Here is a 22,821-nt window from a genome sequence, read left to right as displayed (position 1 = left end):
CCTCTCCCAGTAAACATATCGAGTGCACACTGGGGTTCTTTCCAGCCCCGCATACCATTTCGCTGAGGGGCTAGATTACTGGTCTAACGTTGAGTTCCCAATAACTGGCATATCCACTTTCTGCTCTTGTCAGGACTGGACAGGGAAATCGATCTCTGCCTCAAAAGGTGAGGCATTACGTGCTGGCTCATAAGCGTTATCAATACCGGGTAGCACCGAATATCTGTTGCGAAGGCGTGAGGTGCCAGCCTTGCGGCCCGTTCTCTCTTTCCCATTCCGCCCAGTGACACGCGAACGTAACACTGCCCGGCATTCGCTCTCAAGCGAAGACGAAGCGGTCAGATGCTGAGTATCAAAAGACGCAGCGACAACCTGGCCACCAGGGGAATCCATTTAAGGGTGTCTATGTTCTCGTCACCGGCGTCTTGAGACCGCGGTAGTCAGAGGCCGGTCGACACAAACCCGTAAAAGAGAAAATTACACGACTGTGGCGCTACCGGGTTTGGAAAGTGGGCAAAATATAAACGTGAGAATAAAAATATACGAAAATCTGCTGTGCGGAGTTCTCGCTACAGCCAAAATAGAAAAATCTGCAAGCACTTAAAACGGAATAAAATCTCCGCAATGAAAATGGGTGTATCAACAGTTGCTTTTTGCTAGAAATCCTGCCTACGCAAAAGCTACAGCAGGAAATAAATATGCTAACGCTATACCCCTGGTCTAAACAATACACTGTGTACTAGCACGAGATTTAAACGAAGTCACGTGACGCGGCTTTTCAGACGGCAGATAGCCTCACACAGATAAGCACTAAGATTTACGCAAAAAAAGGAAACTCTTAAGAGTACGTTGCTAAACACTAGCCTACACACTAAAATACACAAGTAACGGGTGTCCAGGAACTAAGGACGAATTTGAATTTTGCACCATTTTGTCATGTGACAACTGAAAAATGTATCCAAATGACAAAACGTTATTACAAGAACATCGAAAGTCCCACTGCAGCCGTTCGTGAATTGCGTGTGACACACGGACGTAATACTGCTCCAACCGAATCAGTTCGGAAGCTGACCCGGAAGTTTGAGACCACGGGTTCTGTTTCAAACGTCAAAAAAACAGGGCGACACCGTTCTGTTCTAACACAAGAAAACATAGCTGTCGTGCATGGCAGTCTAACCATAACCTCCAGAAAATCGGTTCGCCGACGAGCTCAACACTTCAATTTATCACCCAGTTCACCACATGAAATCCTTTCAAAAGATCTGAAAATACATGCGTACAAATGCGACTTACACAAAGTTGAAGCCTGTAGATCATGCAAAGAAACATCGATTTGCTCACAGGGTCTTGCTCGACAAGCGGAGAACGAGAACTTCACAAAAAGATGAGGCGCAGTTGCAACACGGAGCGAGGTGGCGCACTGCACTCGCATTCGAGAGGACGACGGTTCAATGCCACGTCTGGCCATCCTGGTTTAGATTTTCCGTGATTTCCCTAAATCGCTCCAGGAAAATGGCGGGGTGGTTCCTATGAAAGGCCACGGCCGACTTCCCTCCTCGTCTCTTCCGTAATCCGATGAGACTGATGACCTCGCAGTTTTGTCTCTTCCCCCAAACAGCCCAACCCAGCAGTTCCACCTCAGTGGATACGTCAATAAGCAGAAATGGAGAATTGGGGATAACGTAAATCAGCGAGTGATTGTGAAAGATGAGATGCATCCACAACGCACAACTGTGTGCTGTGGATTCTGGGCCTGTGGAGTGATCGTCCTGTACTTTTTGGTTTGAAAATGATGAGGGAGCTGCCGTCACTGTGAACATCCACCGATACCGAAACATGCTTCCTTATTGATTTTTCCCTCTTATTGATGAAAGTGACGATTTTTAGTTTTAGCAAGGTAGTTCGATATGACACACATCCCATGAAACGATTGCTCTGCCGGATGAAAAGTTTACTCAGAAAATTATCTTTGTGTGGCAAGCAGGAATGTTCTCCCAGACCATGAGATCTTACACCTTGTGGTCTTTTTTTGTGGGGATTTGCAAAATAAAAACTGTACGTGAGCCAACCACAAACAGCAACTGAAGAATGAAATTAAAAGGTATATTAACGGAATCCCACCAGATGTCTGTGAACGCGTCATCGTGAACTTCACTGAACGCATTGCTCGTTGCCGCGCGGCATTGGGTTGCCATATGGAGGATATAATTTTTCATACACAAACAAGAGAAGTTACTTAATATGTTTGTAAAAAAATTACATTTTCAATAAATTTTGTATGTTATATAGCACTTTAATATTCGTCCCTACTTCCCAGACACCCTCTACAAGTCACTTTTTGCACTGTCGCCTTGACTGTATGCACGGGACTTCGAGCATCTGCACCTCCACCTCTCTTGCGATTTCCTCGCTCTTCAAAGAGAGATGGATTACGGCTTCATTCTTCGTTATTCAGACTTTGACCTCACTGGAAGCACCTGCGCCACCTAATTAATGTGTCGTATGATGGTGCTTTGTTTCTGCACTCTTTCACCAGCGCCGGCCGGAGTGGCCGAGCGGTTCTAGGCGCTACAGTCTGGTTCGAATCCTGCCTCGGGCATGGATGTGTGTGATGTCCTTAGGTTAGTTAGGTTTAAGTAGTTCTATGTTCTAGGGGACTGATGACCTCAGCAGTTAAGTCCCATAGTGCTCAGAGCCATTTGAACCATCTTTCACCAGCACATCATGGATCGTTGCAGCATATTTCACTTTCAGATGCAGAAACGAATCATTACTCTATACTCTACTTTATCAATGGGCTGTAGCAGCACCAGCGTGCTACGATGCCGTGGCGAGGTGATTTCAGCGTGTAAAAGGACAGCAAAAACATACTAGCTATCAAATCAAAAAATTAATTGCATTACTGTATTTTTTGAGGTGATAATAAAACTATGTTACCAACTCTCGTATTTAAGTATTACGAATCGCACTGCAAAGACATAAACCTGATTATTTTTCTAGGCATCATCTTCTTGAAAGTGGTATGTGACTATCGCTCTATGACCTGAGAAGTGGCCAGTATAAGTTGACACACAGTTTTGATAATAAAAATTTTCATTCTGCAGCGAGGTCTGCGCTGATATAAAACTTTCTGCAGATAAAAACTGTGTGCCGAACGGAGACTCGAACTCAGGACCTTTGCCTTTCTCGGGCAATTGATCTACCGACTTAGCTACCCAAACATGACCCGCTATCTATTCTCACAGCTTCAATTCTGCCAGCACTTCGTCTCCTACCTTTCAAACTTCACAGCAGCTCTTCTGCGAACCTTGCAGAAATAGCACTCCTGGAAGAAAGGATATTGCAAGACATGGCTTGGATATAGCCTGGGGGATATTTCCTGAATGAAAGGCACTCATTCTGGCAACATCCTCCAGGCTGTGGCTAAGCCATGTCTCCGCAATAGCCTTTCTTCCATGAGTGCTCTTTCTGCAAGGTTCGCAGAAGAGCTGCTGTGAAATTTGGAAGGTAGGAGACAAGGTACCGACAGAATTGAAGCTGTGAGAATAGGTAGCGGGTCATGTTTGGGTAGCTCAGTCGGTGCCGGCACGGTAGCCCAGCGTGTTCGGTCAGGGAGCTGGTTGGCCTCTGTAATAAAATACTGGGTGGAAGGATAACAAACGAACTTTAACGGATGTCATGTGACGTCCGCAACGACCAAATCCAACGATCAACAACGAACAAAAATGAAACAAAAAAGTCGGTAGAGCAGTTGCCCGCGAAAGGCAAAGGTCCTGAGTTGGAGTCTCGGTCCAGTACACAGTTTTTATCTGCCAAAAAGTTTTACAGTTTTGATGTCTGTGCAGTTCACATTTAAAAAACATTACCAGAAATGAACTTCACGTTAACTCCCAAAAACTCCACCAGATCGTCAGGTGGCCTGACAAACGTTTGGGTTTTGTACAGCGATGGTTGCTCTTGGGGCCACCAACACACTCTCTAAGTTACAACTGCAGCATGCAATATACCTGTGCGTGCAGAACGTTTAATCAATGCAAAAAATAGCCGTGCAATATAAAATACAAAGAAGGAAGGCTACAGCTGCTAGGTAACCGCGACGTCGCACTCAGTTAATGCTAATACGACCTGTTATTGGTTTAAGCGCGTTTAATCTAGGGAAACAGAGATAAGCGAATGGCTTGCAGTGATAATGATACGAAATACAGCAGGAACAATGAACCTGCTGGCCACTGATTTAGAAGTGTCTATCGATTAAGCGCTATCGTTCCGATTACGTCGAAGCACTGTTCTGGAGAGATACAACATCGTAAACAGATAGCGAACATCATACATTATGAAAAACTTTGAAGGGTCACAGTCTGAACTAAAGCACTCTCCAGTCCTGTGGTAGTACGGTGTCCTCTGGAGAAAAACTGGTTTAAATACGTTGGCTGCTGTCGGGTTGCAATTACTGTTTTTATGTGGCCCAAGCCGGAAGTTCGTCAGCTGTCATTAGTGTCCTCCAGTTCAGTCGAACTCGTTATTACTAGGAACTAGTTTCTTACGGACGCTACAAAATTTCCATGTGTAGAACGGCTATCTCATATCAATCTCTGATAATCATATTCCTCGGCATGAAGATCTGCAGTTTCTGAGACGAACTGGTGAACGAAGAAGCGTTTGTGACTAGCGACTCTGCGGTGCAGAAGCTGAGGATCATGTGAGCAGAATTCGGTCGTCGGCTTATCAAAGGAATCAGCCTGGCACTTGTCTGAACTGACTTCACCGAAAATCTAGCTCTGCGTGACTGGATAGCGATTCGAAACCCGCTCCTCCAGATTGTGAGTCCAGTTCCTAAATAACTTCTGTACCCGTGCTTTCGGTACATAGGTTGACGTTATATTCGAGACTGTATTCAGCAGTTGTCGGCTTAGAGCGAAAATGACACAATGGTGGCTCAACAAGGCACATAAACATCCGAAAAAGCGATAGTCTACTAACGTTCACGTCGCATACAGCAGAAATAAGGGTAAAGTGTAAAGTTGGATGAAGATAATTTGAGATTGTACTGATTCATACTACAAATTTACGCGCATCAAAAAAAGTTTTGCATCATCCTGATTACCAGAACTCCTGAAGATGGACGTTGACTGTGGATGTTGAAACACACACACAGTCTGTTCGACTGTTCACAGATGTCACTAAACTTGCCCAAAGATGTAGACAATCATGAATGAGCAGCGCCTATTAGACAGAGGGGGTCCGACAGCCGATCATTTCCAGTCATTCCACCAGAAAGCAGATACACGGCACGTGTTGTCTGTCGTTCAACCATGCCTAGTCGGTCAATACCGCGGTTAGATTGTTTCCGCATTGTTACTTTGTGCCAGGAAGGGCTCTCGACAAGGGAGGTGTCCAGGAGTCTCGGAGTGAACCAAACCGATGTTCTTCGGACATGGAGGAGATACAGAGAGACAGGAACAGTCGATGACATACCTCGTTCAGGCCGCCCAAAGACTACTACTGCAGTGGATGACCGCTACCCACGGATTATGGCTCGGAGGAACCCTGACAGTAACGCCACCATGTTGAATAATGCTTTTCGTGCAGCCACAGGACGTCGTGTTACGACTAAAACTGTGCGCAATAGGCTGCATGATGCGCAAATGGCTCTGAGCACTATGGGATTTAACACCTGAGGTCATCAGCCCCTAGAACTTAGAACTACTTAAACCTAATTAACCTATCACACTCATCAATGCCCGAGGCAGGATTCGAATCCTGCGACCGTAGCGGTCGCGCGGTTTCAGACTGTAGCGCCTAGAACCGCTCGGCCACCCTGGCCGGCCAGCATGGTACAGATGGACCCAACAACATGCCGAATGGATCTCTCAGGATCGGCATCATATTCTCTTCACCGATGAGTGTTGCATATGGCTTCAACCAGACAATCGTCGGAGACGTGTTTGGAGGCAACCCAGCCATGCTGGGCGACTTAGACACACTGTTCAACGAATGCAGCAAGGTCGGGGTTCCCTGCTGTTTTGGAGTGGCGTGGGTTGTCATGGAAGGCACCTTAACTGCTGCACGATACATGAATGCCATCCCCCGACCGATAGTGCAACCATATCGGCAGCATATTGGCTAGGCATTCGTCTTCATGGACGACAATTCGCGCCACCATCGCGCAAATCTTGTGAATGACTTCGTTCAGGGTAACGACATCGCTAGAGTGGCCAGCGTGTTTTCCAGACATGAACCCTATCGAACATGCCTGGGATACATTGAAAAGGGCTGTTTATGGACGACGTGACCCACCAACCACTCAGAGGGATCTACGCCGAATCGCCGTCGAGGAATGGGACAATCTGGACCAACAGTGCCTTGATGAACTTGCGTATAGTATGCCCTGACGAATAAAGGTATGCATTAATGCAAGAGGACGTACTACTGGGTATCAGAGGTACCGGTGTGTACAGCAGTCTGGACCACCACCTCTGAAGGTATCGCTGTGTGATGGTACAACATGTAATGTGTGGTTTTCATGAGCAATAAAAAGGGCGGAAATGATGTTTATGTTGATCTCTGTTCCAATTTTCTGTACTGGTTCCGGAACTCTCGGAATAGAGTTGATGCAAAAGTTTTTTGATATATGTATAAAGAGAAATCTATTGAAATCGAATCTAAATTTAAGTATTATGAAGCCTTTTCTGAATGTACAGGATGAAAACGTGCGCCGCAAATATTGCGGAGATGGAGTGTCCTACTGATGTGCGGTTTTCAAGGAATAGATTGGTAGTCAGGGGTTCATATTTTTAACCAATCAACCGATCGTAATAGTACTTAGAAAGTGTTTTTTTTTTTTTGTGCACACACACAGGTACTTTGGAACAATGATTACTGACACTAAAAACTTAAAAGTAGTGTAAATTAGAGTGTCAGTGGTGTTTGCTACAGGATTCAAGTGCGAGTAGTTTACGAGATATCGCGTTTTGAAAAGTTCTCACACCGACACTTGTACCATACCTGTGGCAGCACACACCAAAGAACAATACAAGTGCGTACACTATATATGTGGATTTCGACCAGTAACGAGACAATTAACATCACAGGCTATGTTCAAAACGACCACCGGCAGGGGCAATATACACTCAAAGTTGGGTATGAAACGACTGCTGCACACGTGCTAGCATTTCAGCGGACATGCCCGAGCAAGCTGCAGTAAAAGATCGTTGTATATCGTCGGGTGTAGTTGGTATGTCCTTGTAGACAGCGTCTTTCGGTTTTCCCCACAGAAAAAAAGCCTGCAGGTATAAAATCTGGAGGACGCGTCAACCAAGGTACAGGTCCTCTGCGTACAATGCAACGATACGGAAACTATTGTTGAAGACATGTTGTAGTACTCCGTGCACTACGGGCTGCACAGCCATCATGTTGGTACCACAGGTTCCTGCTAGTCTGCAGAGGAACACCTTCTAGCATCCGTGGAAGATGGTGTGTTCGGAGGCTGTGCTACATGTGTAGCATGTTCAGAGTTGTGTCTACGAACAACGAGCCTATGAGCTTACACTGCATGGACGCTGACGTTCCACCTCACGAAGCCGACGGGGACTGTCAAAAGACCAGCAAGGAATGTTCGGCCGTGGTTAGTAAATGTGGGTTCATCTCAAACATTTTGGGTCTCTTAAACAATATATATATATATATATATATATATATATATATATATATATATATATACAGGGTGTTTCAAAAATGACCGGTATATTTGAAACGGCAATAAAAACTAAACGAGCAGCGATAGAAATACACCGTTTGTTGCAATATGCTTGGGACAACAGTACATTTTCAGGCGGACAAACTTTCGAAATTACAGTAGTTACAATTTTCAACAACAGATGGCGCTGCAAGTGATGTGAAAGATATAGAAGACAACGCAGTCTGTGGGTGCGCCATTCTGTACGTCGTCTTTCTGCTGTAAGTGTGTGCTGTTCACAACGTGCAAGTGTGCTGTAGACAACATGGTTTATTCCTTAGAACAGAGGATTTTTCTGGTGTTGGAATTAATCGCCTAGAACACAGTGTTGTTGCAACAAGACGAAGTTTTCAACGGAGGTTTAATGTAACCAAAGGACCGAAAAGCGATACAATAAAGGGTCTGTTTGAAAAATTTCAACGGACTGGGAACGTGACGGATGAACGTGCTGGAAAGGTTGGGCGACCGCGTATGGCAACCACAGAGGGCAACGCGCAGCTAGTGCAGCAGGTGATCCAACAGCGGCCTCGGGTTTCCGTTCGCCGTGTTGCAGCTGCGGTCCAAATGACGCCAACGTCCACGTATCATCTCATGCGCCAGAGTTTACACCTCTATCCATACAAAATTCAAACGCGGCAACCCCTCAGCGCCGCTACCATTGCTGCTCGAGAGCGATTAGCTAACGATATAGTGCACAGGATTGGTGACGGCGATATGCATGTGGGCAGCATTTGGTTTACTGACGAAGCTTATTTTTACCTGGACGGCTTCGTCAATAAACAGAACTGGCGCATATGGGGAACCGAAAAGCCCCATGTTGCAGTCCCATCGTCCCTGCATCCTCAAAAAGTACTGGTCTGGGCCGCCATTTCTTCCAAAGGAATCATTGACCCATTTTTCAGATCCGAAACGATTACTGCATCACGCTATCTGGACATTCTTCGTGAATTTGTGGCGGTACAAACTGCCTTAGACGACACTGCGAACACCTCGTGGTTTATGCAAGATGGTGCCCGGCCACATCGCACGGCCGACGTCTTTAATTTCCTGAATGAATATTTCGATGATCGTGTGATTGCTTTGGGCTATCCGAAACATACAGGAGGCGGCGTGGATTTGCCTCCCTATTCGCCAGACATGAACCCCTGTGACTTCTTTCTGTGGGGACACTTGAAAGACCAGGTGTACCGCCAGAATCCAGAAACAATTGAACAGCTGAAGCAGTACATCCCATCTGCATGTGAAGCCATTCCGCCAGACACGTTGTCAAAGGTTTCGCGTAATTTCATTCAGAGACTACGCCATATTATTGCTACGCATGGTGGATATGTGGAAAATATCGTACTATAGAGTTTCCCAGACCGCAGCGCCATCTGTTGTTGAAAATTGTAACTACTGTAATTTCGAAAGTTTGTCTGCCTGAAAATGTACTGTTGTCCCAAGCATATTGCAACAAACGGTGTATTTCTATCACTGCTCGTTTAGTTTTTATTGCCGTTTCAAATATACCGGTCATTTTTGAAACACCCTATATATATATATATATATATATATATATATATATATATATATATATATATATATATATATATGAAGATGGTTTGTTCTTTCGGACATGTCAATGGGGACAGTTGAAAATATGTGTTCCAACCGGGCCTCGAGCCCGCGATCTCCTGCTTACATGGCAGACGCTCTATCCGTCTGCGCCACCGAGGACACAGTGCTACTGCAGGGACTTATCTCTGGCACGCCTCCCGTGATACATGATGTAGACTATCTGGAGTATCCTGCACAGAAGTTAACACGATTCTCATAATCGTTTCCATCCAGCTCTTGATAGAGAGAGATGTGATAGGGATGGAACTTAACGTCGATGGAGAATGCATGGAACACTTGCTGACTCATGCCACTTTTTGGTGCGATTGTGCGGGACCGAACATGCGGCCGGCTGGAGTGGCCGTGCGGTTCTAGGCGCTACAGTCTGGAACCGCGAGACCGCTACGGTCGCAGGTTCGAATCCTGCCTCGGGCATGGATGTGTGTGATGTCCTTAGGTTAGTTAGGTTTAACTAGTTCTAAGTTCTAGGGGACTGATGACCTCAGTAGTTAAGTCCCATAGTGGTCAGAGCCATTTGAACCATTTGAACTGAACATGCGGGTCAACGGCAACAGCAGCAAGAACATTAATTTCTCCCTTTTCGGTCATCACTCGTTTCCTTCTGTTACGTTGTCTAGGTGTTGCGCTACCCCTTTCACGTAACTATTTGAAGAGGCTGATAACTAATTGCCGAGGTGGTTGACGTCTATTGGGATATCTTGCACCATACGAGAACAAACTGCATTGTTCCTACACTGTCCATATACCACGAGCATGTCAGATTTTTCAACAATAGTAAATCCCATCGTCCACTCACGACCTACTGCTTGGACTGTCACACACTAAATGACAGGCAATCACAGTGCACTCAAGGAACAAACAAACACACTGTATACAAACATAACAACGTCGTACTTACGTAGCAGCTACACAGGTGGAATGGCACAAACAAGTGTGAGTGTGAAAACTTTCCAGAATACGATATCTCATAAAGGACTTGCACTAGAATCCTGCAACAAACACCACTGATATTCCAAAGTTTGTTAATGTCAATAGACATTTTTCCATTTCAAAAAGTTGACAGAAATACACTTTCTAAGTATTATTACAATTGTTTATTGGATAAAAATACGAACTCCTGAGTACCAGTCCATTCTGTGAAAACCGCACATCGATAGCACTTTCCGTCGCAGTGCAAGTTGTAGGTGGTTCACGGTAGCCAAGTACGGAAATAAAACGTGGACGATGCAGACCAGACAAGAAGAGAAACTTGTGCTACAGAAAAGTGCTGAATATTAGATGGGTAGATCGAGAAGGTACTGAATATAATTGGGGAAAAAGGAAATTTCTAAAACAACTTGATTAACAGAAGGGATCGGTTGACAGGCGTCGAGGAATCGTTACTTTGGTAATGGAGGGAACTGATGGGAGTTAAAAATGTTAGAGGGCGGACAAGGGTTGTGTTCAGTAAGCAGGATGAAGCAGCTGTAGGTTGTAGTAGTTATCCAGAGATGAAGAGGCAAGACAGGATAGACTAGCGTAGAGAGCTCTATCGAACCGGTCTGCGGACTGGAGACAAGAACAACAACCAGGGATACTGTTGGAGTCCAAACATACAATATTATCACAGAAATGTGCATCTCGACGGCTGTGCTCAGCGCTGCAGAATGCCATGCAAAGGGCCCGGGTTAGACTACCGGCTGGGTCGGAGATTTTCTCCGCTCGGAGACTGGGTGTTGTGTTGTCTTCATTATCATATCATTCTCATCGCCAAGCAAATCGTTGAAGTTGCGTCAACTAAAAAGGCTTGCACCAGGCGACCGGTCTACTAGACGGGAGGCCCTAGCCGCACATTTCATTTATCACAGAAATGGGAACGAAGCTGTGCTGCTAGTCTTGACTTGTCAAAGAAACCCCCGACGAACTAGGAGGGCATTGCTCCAATACTTGAACTACAGGAATTATCGCAATAGGTCTCTTCTTTCTGGGGCAGTTTTCAATGAGTGAACGTGGGTCCTCACCTTAGCAACGTGATTTATCGGGATCTTTGGTGCTGCGACCATTGATAGGGCGACAGCTGTTCAGGGCAAATGCGGTATACCTAATGCGAAAAGAGTGAGCGACAGTGCAATTTTCCCAATGTGGAGGTCTTTCCATGCAATGAGGAGTAAAAAAAAAGGCAGGGCAAGGTCGTCCGCGAGCAATATTCCTTTCTCTGGGTCCTCCGAATAGATGGCAGAATGAAACTTGTGATGACCATTTTCAGGGGCACGAGAAATCGTTTTGTAGGTGCTGGTCTCTTCACTAATTGGCCCGACATGGTATCGATAAATTTCATTCTACAGTTTTGGCGACGTGTAGTTTATTTTTATTACGGCAGGTTCCTTTAAAAGTAACATTTGTCTAAGTAACGCAAGTACGTGTTTCTGTCACATCGAAACCAATGGCATAGTAAAGTTTTAATATATCATTTTTTGTAGAATTCTATTACGTGCGTGTTTCTGTCACTCCGAAACCAATATTTAATAAAGATTTAATATTTCATTTTTTGTGGACTCCGTTTGTTCTAAAAATTATTTCATTTTGTAAAATTCATTTCTGTAAATTCAATTATTGCAAAAAGCCTAAGAACACTTAAAACGCAGATCAAAGTTTAATGGCACTTTCACTCTGTTTTTATCACCCTTGCATGATATAAATCTATTCGAGCGTCGCGTGCATAGTGTGTCAGTAAAAGTTCGAGCACAGGCTTTAACACGTAGAGTTGTGACACACCTCGTCGTTTGTGTCAAACGCTGCGACAGAAGCGCACCAAGCGAACAGCATTCTACACTGTTGAATCCGCTAACTGATGATCGCGAATGGTATCGTCTACGGACGGCCAGTGTGGCCGAGCGTTTCTAGGCGCTTCAGTCTGGAGCCGCGCGACCACTACGGTCGCAGGTTCGAATCCTGCCTCGGGCATAGATGTGTGTGATGACCTTAGGTTAGTTAGGTTTAAGTAGTTGTAAGTTCTAGGGGACTAATGACCTCAGAGCCATTAGTATCGTCTACATTGATTTGTAACAAAGTTTATACAAAAGGGAGCGTACGTTGAGCGATTAATTGTAGCAATAACGGAAAGAAGACACAAAATCAGTTTTCTTGCATTTTTATAAGATGCTTGTTGTGGTTGCTGATTCTCATTATTTTCATTTCTTGTTCCATATTTGTAGGATGGTGGTTACGCTGTTTTAAATGTTCTGCATATGTAGAATAGTTTGATTCGTACTTCTAACTCCTTATATGTTCTTTGTATCGGGTTTTAAAATTCCTACAGGTGGTGATGCTATTTTAAATGTTCTGCAAATGTGGAATAGTTTGTTTCGTACTTCTAACTCCTTATATGTTCTTCGTATCGTGTTTTAAAAATTCTACATGTCATGTCTATGACAACTTTGACAATCAAGTCTATATATTCCTGATTGTTGGAATTTGTCCCTCTTGGTAGCTGGTTGGCTTAGGTGTGATTGGAGGGTTTGCCCTGCCTTGTATGCTATTTGGAAGCCCTGTCTTTTTAGGATGTTTGCAACTCTGTGTGTTAATTTACGTGTGTAAGTCATGGTGTACCATCTGGTTCTTTTCTGTGTGGTATTGTCATGGTGTGTGTTTCTTGAGTGTGTTTGTAAGCATGCAGCTTGTGAGTTCTCTTGTATTCTGGAAATGTTGTGTTTGTTTTGTATTTGTGTTCTTATTTTTTGATGTGTGTTATACCCATTGTTCCTATCTACTTGTATGACTGTACTCATTTCTTTTTCATAGTTTCTCTTGTTGAGTGGGATTCTGTTTAATATATGTAACGTATGTCTTAGTGCTGCAAGTTTCTGGTTGTGGGGATGGTTAGACGTGGAATGTATTATTGTGTCTGTGGCTGTTGGTTTTCTGAAGATGTTAAATGTATGTTTGCCGTTTTCTTTTTTTACTGCAATGTCAAGAAAATTTAATTTGATTTCCTTTTTCTTTTTCAAGTGTGAATTTTATGTTTTGATGAGGTTTGTTGATTTCCGAGTGGAGTTTGACTATTTTTTCACTTGGCTCATCTACCAGACAAATAATGTCATCTACATATCTGTACCAGTACATGATTTTGAAACTTTCATTAGTGGTTATATTTTCAAATATCTGATTTTATAGATGACTAATGAAAATGTTTTGCTAATGTTCCTGATATTGGGGATCCCATGGGCAGTCCAACACTTTCTAGATAACATTCATTCTCGAACTGAAAGTGGTTTTGTTCAGTTGTCAGTCTGTTTAACTGTCCCCCGTATTTCCATACTGTGTTTTAGCTGCCTCATCTCCTCATTATTCAGACCGTTTACTTAAATTCACTGGTTATAGGCGATAAGGAACATAACAGAATCCTATGAAAAATTACAAAATTACGCATTTATTGGCAATAGTCTTCTCCGCGTACACTCTTGCGAAAAATGAATTGCAGTTATGCATCTACTAGTATTTATCGGCTGTCGTCTCATTGAATACTGCATATTAGAATTCAGTAGCCTAATTGCGGAACACGTCTCTCAGTTTATGGTTTTCTGAGTAGGGTTCTGAAAGTTTAGGACTTTCCTGTGTCATTCACCGCCAGACAATCTGATTTCACTTCTGCTACGCCTGGGGCATGCGTTAGAACTATCCAGAAGTACGAACTTATAGTTATTAATTTCATCCGCACTTTATTTTCCGCTGTAAACCGTATGGGAGAGAATAAAGCGACCATTATGATAAGATTTTCGCCACATGTTCCTTTCTTCCTAAAGTCTGCAAGGAACATGAAGAAAGGCTACATTTATGCTGGGGTTTCTCTCCATGAACTTAAAATTTCACGAATTTGCATGAGCAGTATGCCAGCGTAATCGACTGTAGGGCATCATATTTCGTCCTCTCACTGTTCTTATCAACAACACAGACGCAAAACTACATTGTGCAAGCAGCCGTCATTCACTTACGCAACGCTGGGGCATGTTTGACAGGTTGGCATACAAGCCGTCGGAGCGGCTTCCAGCCGAAAGGCTTGATCAAGCTGTGAGCCAGGAATGTATGAATTCTCCACCCTGCGAACTTTCAGCCCCACTAGAAATCTGCGAATTCTCCACCTCGTACCTGCGTCCATTGTGTCCCGTCCTACTTGCAGCCGGACCGTGCTAATCATCTTGCTCTACCTGTTCCCTGGACTCGGTCGAACTCCGCCCGCACAGTCCCGTCTGCTCTAGTTTTCGTAGACTTCATATCGTGCCACTTGGATATTACCATCTCAGTAGCTGTGATATGGAAGTTTCAACGACATTTCGTGGTAAGCCTAGTTGCCACTATGAAGGTTATTCTTACACAGTGAAGAAAACGAAGGAAGATGGGACTGTGATTTGGCGCTGTCCAAAACAGAAAGAGAAGCATTACCGAGGAAAGCTTAAAACCAAGCATTCTACAGTGTTCTTTCCGCACGAGCATCAATGTGGTGTTCCGGATGACGCAAGGTTGGAAGTACAGGGGGCTCTGAACCAGGCAAAGAAGAGGGCACGAGAGGAAAATACGTCTATTTGCAAAATCTATTCAGAGGAGCTAGGTAGCTTGCATAATCGAGGTTACGACACTGACAGAAATGCCAGAGCAGCGAACAACGAAGAGGACGTTATACAAGCAAAGGGCAACTTCGCAGGGAAGTGAGAGCGATCCAGAGATAAGAGAAGAGATTGAACTTAAAGCAGAGCTATTAACTATGAATGAGGGCAGCAGTTTCATGTAAAGTGACGATAAATCAGGAGGCAGGATATTAGTTTTTTGGGGAAGAGCAGGGAGAGAGGCTCTAAGAAGTAAACGAGACTTTTTTATGGATAGTACGTTCACGTGCTGTAGCAAACAGTTTTCACAGCTATATACAATTCATCCAGATTTTGGAAGTAATAAAAATGAGACTAATATCAACCCATTTGCATTTGCATTATTACCAAATAAAAGGAAAGAGACATACATCCGATTTTTCAGGAATGTGCTGGAAAATATTCCAGAATGGAACCCGGCAAGTGTGACTGTAGATTTTGAGTCAGCAGCGATTTCTGCAATTATACATGTGTTAGGCCTACCAACTTCCTCAGTGGATGGATGCTATTTCCGCATGAGAAAGTCACTCTGAAGGAAAGTACAGGATCTTGGACTCAATCGCGAATATAAAGAAAATGAAGAAGTGAGACAACAAATTCGCATGTGTGCTGTGCTGGCGCTTCTACGGCCTGAATATGTATGTGATGACTGGCTGGAGATACATTCACAGACACTGGATGTTCCTAGGCTTTCTGACTTTTTCGACTATTTTGCAGAGAGATGGTTGGAAAATGATAAAATCCTATCAGCCTTTGGAGCTGCTACAAACGGCTCCATCGAACAACTAACTCCGTAGAGGGCTGGCATAACAAAATTAGTAATATGCTTTCCAAACCAAATCCTAAAATTTAGTGATGTAATTACTTGCATGAAAACAGAAGCAGAAAATTCAGCGTGCGTGTTAATGAGAACATGTTGAGTATGGAAGGTAAAAGAAAGAAGACAGTGTACATGAAACGAGATGAAAGGCTGGAGAAAATATTGAAAGAGTACGAGGAGGATGGTGAGGCTATCTCCCACCTTCAAAAACTATACTAAATAATGTATCAGAATATGAATATAAATAAAAAATATTAAATGTAAATAGCAATCTCTAAAAAAATACAAAAGAAGACGAAAGAAAAACAAAACAGATAAAAAATTTACGAAGCTTATAAGCTGATTTTAAACACGCCTAAATGACAATAAAATTACTTTTGCCATTTAGCCAGTCCAAAGCCTGGATAAAGTGCGATGGGAATCAGATTATTTTTAAAAGTGTAGGTATGTGATTTCTAATGCATCTAAACCCAAAGCGCCACTAATCCCATGCCTCAGTAATGTTTACAAATTAACAATTAAAATTAAGCTACACTATACATGTGTGAACATAATGCCACTTAATATTTCCGTTTACTTAATAAGTGCACTTTTTTTTTAAATATATCTATTGACAATGACTGCTGTCTGGTTCTGTATGAGGACCGAATCTTCTTTATGTACTGAAATATTCTAAAGTCTCTGTGAAGCCTTATTTTGTTCTATCTACTGTCTATTTGTTGTTTATCGTACCAAGCGTGGTTAGCGCAGTGGCTAACCAGGGCTCAATCATCTGGCTGTCCATAATCTACTGTATTTGATTTTCCTTGTTTAAGCAAATGCTGTGAAGGTTCCTTAAAGTATAAATATCTATCCTCAAATGTAGCATTTGCGTGTCAGCATTAAGTATGGGTCATATTGTCCATTTCAGTCTCGTTTCACGCCATAGGCCTTCCAACCAAGAACCTATGAAAGCTAAATTTTTACCTATCGATGAGGGGTGTACGAGTAATAACATCAGGGAAAGCTACCCGGCTATACTTCTAAAAATAAAATACAGTCCTATCTCTTGAAATGATAGTATCTCACCATCTAGGAAATAGTTTGCAACTGCGTACTATCAACGGTCATTTAATATGCTTACTTTCTTTATCTCAGACCCTTTTCTTCTCATTTATTCTTTTTACAATTTTCTTTGAATTTGATAGAATTTTTTACGTCTACGCGTCTGTTGTTCTATGGAAAAAAAACAACGTAAGGTTTCTGACTTAACTCCTTTACTTGAAATAGTTATTTATTTTATCCGTGATCCATAGATCATTTACGTAATTTCTTTGGAAATGTGGTGTCGAAACAATCAGTAAACAGGCTACATACACGCCACTTGTTTTTATGCTGGCCATTTACTGATTACGAAACAGGATAATGACCCCCATTTAACTTGAAGTAGTTGATACCATCTATACGGAAAACAGTTAAATTTAACAAGAAAGTGAATATGTTTATTTTCCTACCATGCATGCCACAATTTAATAATCATAAAAATTTCACAGAAAATGCGTTTACATTTGCATTTTTCTTGTAGGTTTGCCGGCTTCAGCTGTATAATATTCCAAGTTTATGCCACTGTCAATGGAAACATGAGTTGCCGAGACGAAATACGTCATCAGTGCTTCAGAGGAATTGAATTAAGAGCAGCGGAACGACTGCCTTTGTCGGTGAAGTTCGTTATAAGTTACGCTGGATTTGGTATACACTACCTACATTTTTTTTTCTACACAAATTTACATCGTGGAATCACTGTGCGTTAGGAGTACACTAACTTTTATAAATTAAGTTATGGCTGCCATTGTACTACTTTATGGAACGTATCATCAAAATGTGTGAAGAGCAAACAATCTGCATGCAGATTTGTTCCGAATATACCCCTTTTGATAACTACCAACAACATCGAAAGGCTTCGCATACTGATGAAACGAATTAAAAGAATGAAAAATAAAGAAAGGATGATGCCAACTCAGCATTAGAAGTAGCAGGTCTTGCATAGAGAGAATGATATCTACCTAGTAAGTTATCTGCATATTCTTTGTAGAACAGAGGAAGAACATTATTTTAAGTATCGTCGACGACAAGATCATTAGAGACAGAATACAAACTAATAGGACGAGGCAGTAAACGGCCATGACCTTTGTAAGGGTACTATCTCGGTATTTACCTTGAAAGATTTAGGGAAACCATGGGAAACCGTATTCTGGATGATCGGACGAGGACTATACCAACTACAGCGCATCCACGCTCAGCAGCCATTTACATCATGCTGTTCGCTTCTCACGACATCAAGGGTTAGATGACAACGACTTTCGCATAATTTGGAGTTTGTTAGTAAGTCCTCCAGGAAAGCTTCAAAATGGCTCTGAGCACTATGGAACTTAACTTCTGATGTCATCGGTCCCCTAGAACTTAGAACTACTTAAACCTAACTAACCTAAGGACATCATACACATCCATGTCCGAGGCAGGATTCGAACCTGCGACCGTAGCGGTCTCGCGGTTCCAGACTGTAGCGCCTAGAACCGCTTGGCCACCCCGGCCGGCTCCCGCAAAGGCAAAGATTTTGCGGAGAAGACACTGGTAGCTCGACGACACATCTTTGCGTTGAGAATGGCTGCCTCCTAGGCAGTTCAATCCGTTGCAACAACTAAAGAACACCCACAGTATTCCAGTTTCACCATTTCTTATCTTTCCTCCGAAATATTTGCAGCACTGAAATGTTTTCCCAAAGAACTGTTATTCCATTCGACGTAACGAAGTTGACGTCTTCATTTTGATGATTAATGGTATAAGTTACTATTTAATGAACATCTACTCCAGTAGACGAGGTCGCTAATGGGCACATGTGCTCGACTCGGAGAAAACCTCGTTCAGATGCTGGTGGTGGAAGAATTTTTCGACCTTAATATTTGGCCTGCAAGGGGAGGAGAACTGGTACCGTAAAACTCGTGGTCACCAAAATTTACCCTAATGTCGTGGATTATATTTCAAATTTCTCCACTGCGTAAAAGTGACGCTGTTGATGGTGATCCATTCGGCGAATGGAGTCGTTAACCAAGTTGATATTCGAGAGGATTATAGCAAAAATATGACGCAACACAATACACATTCATTAGTCACCTACACTCAACACACCTACACTTAACACACAACTCGCACACTCCGTGAGGGAAAGATATCATTGTCCGCGAAGAAAAGAAAAACGTCTGTAATTACACGTATGAACCTACCCTTTGTGGTCTTACAGTGAATCAAGAGATACTATTTTACTTTATTTTATTAGTCTTTGATGACTATTCGTATAGGACAAAGGAAAATGCTTCAAATGGCTCTGAGCACTATGGGACTTAACTTCTGAGGTCATCAGTCTCCTATAACTTAGAACAACTTAAATCTACCTAATCTAAGGACATCACACACATCCATGCCCGAGGCAGGATTCGAACCTGTGACCGTATCGGTCGCGCGGTTCCAGACTGTAGCGCCTAGAACCGCTCGCCCACCCAGGTTGGCAGGACAAAGCAGATCACCGATACCTTCAACGTGAAATCTGAGGTATAGAAACTTAGCAGGCACTATACTCTTGTGTATCCCTTAGTTATTTAATAAATATGTTTATTAAATAAAATACAAGGTACAGTATCTCAAATGAATTAATTTCACTGACATGAAATGTGTGGAGTAATTCCAGACCAGAGAAATGAAATGTCGTGTGCCGGCTGAAGTGGCCGTGCGGTTCTAGGCGCTACAGTCTGGAACCGAGGGACCGCTACGGTCGCAGGTTCGAATCCTGCATCGGGCATGGATGTGTGTGATGTCCTTAGGTTAGTTAGGTTTAATTAGTTCTAAGTTCTAGGCGACTGATGACCTCACAAGTTAAGTCGCGTAGTGCTCAGAGCCATGTTTTTGAAACGTCGTGTGACTAGGGCCTCCCGTCGGGTAGACTGGTCGCCTGGTACAAATTTTCCCACTTGACTGACGCCACTTCGGCGACTTGCGTGTCGATGAATATAATATGATGGTGACAAGCGCAATATGTGTTTATCTCTTTTATAGGGTGTTCAGTAATAAACAACTGAAATCTGTTATTCACTTTTTAACTCAGTTCCAGAGTAATAGGAGGAACACCAGCAACAATTAATTTTCACTCAGGCCTGGAAACGAGTTCGTGGATAAGACGATTGCTCGCTTAAAGCAGGGGATTCAGGTTCTAAGCCCGGTATGGCACGGATTTTGTTTAGTGATGTCGTATTCGGTATATTATCTGCTGTGGTGTAGGAGGCTAACGTAAATAAGTGTGGAAACAAGGAAATAATTAATATTAAACTGAAACTCCGTGACAGGTCAAAACTCTGTGCTGTACTGCGATGCGAACCCGGAACCTTGCCATTTGCGGGCTCTTACTGACTGAGCTATCCACAGATCACCCACCGGGATCATTGCCAGTAAAATGTTTAAGTTCTGGTTTCGAGTCCCGGTTCATTACACAGTTCTAATTTAGAAGAAAGTTTCAAAGCAGTGCTGTAACCTCCGTCCCACTATACTTTTCTGGTTCTTAAATGAAATATTTTTCTTTGCGGCGGTCGGCATCGGTGTGGTGCAATTAACAGAGAAGATGCACACAGTACTAAACCTCATTATGTTGCCTAAAAAGAAAGCGTTTCTCTTTTCATTACATGTATTTAAGTCACCATTCTTCAGCTTAACTGAAAATGTTGAATGAAATGGAGAAACTTGAAAGTTATTCGAATCCAAAGACTTTAATTGCAGTTTACTTGGATGAAAATGCAATTCAGTTCATACCTTATACCTCGTTAAGTGAGTTCATAACAAAGATTGGACTTAAATACGTTTATATGAGTAGCTAAATTTAGTTCTACTTTTTCAGTGAAGTTTGCCATCCCTGTGTCACGCTGTAAAAAGTAGATGGTAGAGTTAGTACATCAACCAACAGATGCTAGTGACTGATAATGGCAATACTGATTTGTGCAGTGAGTTCGTGTCTAATTACGCGCAACCCCCAGTGAATAAAACGATTAACCACTCATTGTCGCCCTACCACGCGACGAAAAACTTACAAACTGATATTTCATCTACATCTGCAAACTGTTCATATTTTTTGATGCGACTCTCCCGTATACGTCCTTTCCATGTGTAGTATCTGAACAACTGTCCTCTCCTCGCAATTAAAGGCACTTGAACAGTAGCGCAAGGGAACTGTTGAATCAAAACGCTCGCGCAGCTCAGAATCTTAACCCTAGTAGTGTACACTTTGTACGCCTTTGAAACGCACGAAGTGTACGACAGGGTCCCATCGAGCCGCAATTATTTAAAATAAGAAATTTGCTAGTTAAATTGGACGCTAATGTAATAACCTCATTTTATTTCTCCTCTCTCATGTACTTCTTCAATCCATAATAAAATTAATGCATCCAAATCTAGACTAAATAAAAAATGTGATAGAAACATTTCAATGGAGAAACTTGAAAGTTATTCGAATCCAAAGACTTTATTTGCAGTTTACTTGGATGAAAATGCAATTCAGTTAATTAAATGCACTTCCTGCACATATATCGTGAGATGTTCTCAGTTTTCATAAATCCATTCACTCATTAATTCCTCACTCTTCGAATATAGCACTCCGTCTTCAGGCCAGAAGTGGCCCATCTGGACCATCCGACCGCCGTGTCATCCTCAGTTGAGGATGCTGATAGGAGTGGCATGTGGTCAGCACACCGCTCTCCCGGTCGTTATGATGGTTTTCTTTGACCGTAGGCGCTGCTGTTCAGTCGAATAGCTGCTCATTTGGCATCACGAGGCTGAGTGCACCCCGAAAAATGGCAACAGCGCATAGAGGCTGGATGGTCACCCATCCAAGTGCCGGCCACGCCCGACAGCGCTTAACTTCGGTGATCTCACGGGAACCGGTGTATTCACTGCGGCAAGGCCGTTGCCCTCTTCGAACATAGACTACAATGTTATCGGTAACTGACACGCCTCTTCCATGAGGGGCAGTTAACGTGGACGACTGTATTTTATTTATCGCTGTTGAATATTTGGCAGACCGATCCGTTTCGTCATTTTTCGTAACTGCCGGAGGACTGTCAGCTTCAGAATGATATTCATCACTTCACGTCTGAATTCTTCTGACAGAGCTTCCTTTATAGCATCTTCCGTTAGTAAAATGTCATTCCTACGTATCATTTTGACGTAGGAGAACTTCAGACTCAGCGAAAGAACAGTGATGCAATGGTCACAGTGACCCTTCGAAATATATTTGTGTCAAATTGATTAAACAACAACGTCTCGCAACTGCGATCGTCCGTCCTCTACTAGGTCTCACTCAATGCTGAATGTACATTGGTGGCAGCGAGCTGTGTATGTGCAATGGCGCGTGCACAGTAACAAACAAAAAACTTCAGGATCAGAGCGATCCTGGTGTACACTTGTAGCGGTAAGAGAACCTGCGGTGCGGAATGATTACGCACTACAACACACCACTATCGACACTATCGGTTGTGGTACCCCTTACAGTCCACACGGAAGATTTGTTCGGGAAATAGTGGGCTGTTTCATAGTTTGTGGAACAGCACAGAAGTAGTTGCGGAGAATCTGAAGCAGCAATCGCATCGGCGATTGACGGAATGAAGCAGAGTTCCAGATGAGGTACTCACTCAGTAGAAGCAGAGGCGCCCATTGTGCGGCCGGTGTGCTGTCGGTATCTGCAGGCCTGCAACTCCAGCCGCTGTGCTGGCAGCAGCGCCGCGGCGCTCGCAGAGGTGTCTGGGCCCACCCCCACTCCAGTAGGGGCCCCCTCTCCAGGACGCGGCTGCTGGAACGAGCTTCGGAGAAAGCGCATCTTTTTCTGCGTTGAGGTAAAGGCTCTTCCACGAAGGTAATAACTACGCGTTAGATACTGTGAGGAAACAAATTGCTGCGCTAAAACACATGCAAGAGATTTTCAAACAATCCACGCATTTTATCAAGCCTTTTCGTTCATG

The 22,821-nt window shown here is 43.2% G+C and overlaps 1 protein-coding gene across 1 annotated transcript in view; it reads right to left on the bottom strand.

Annotated features, from left to right (window-relative positions):
- The window catches only part of LOC124545141 (xanthine dehydrogenase 1-like), a 241,452-nt gene extending 218,901 nt beyond the window's left edge, over positions 1 to 22,551 (bottom strand). The window contains exon 1 of the mRNA XM_047123970.1: positions 22,495 to 22,551. Within this exon, the coding sequence (XP_046979926.1) occupies positions 22,495 to 22,517 (23 nt within the window). The 5' untranslated portion in view covers positions 22,518 to 22,551. The remainder of the gene's footprint in view (positions 1 to 22,494) is intronic.
- Positions 22,552 to 22,821: the final 270 nt, after the last annotated feature.

The sequence above is a fragment of the Schistocerca americana genome, chromosome 8, assembly GCF_021461395.2.
Source record: "Schistocerca americana isolate TAMUIC-IGC-003095 chromosome 8, iqSchAmer2.1, whole genome shotgun sequence".
Classification (NCBI taxonomy): Eukaryota; Metazoa; Arthropoda; class Insecta; order Orthoptera; family Acrididae; genus Schistocerca; species Schistocerca americana.
This window is presented reverse-complemented; position numbering and strand designations above follow the sequence as displayed.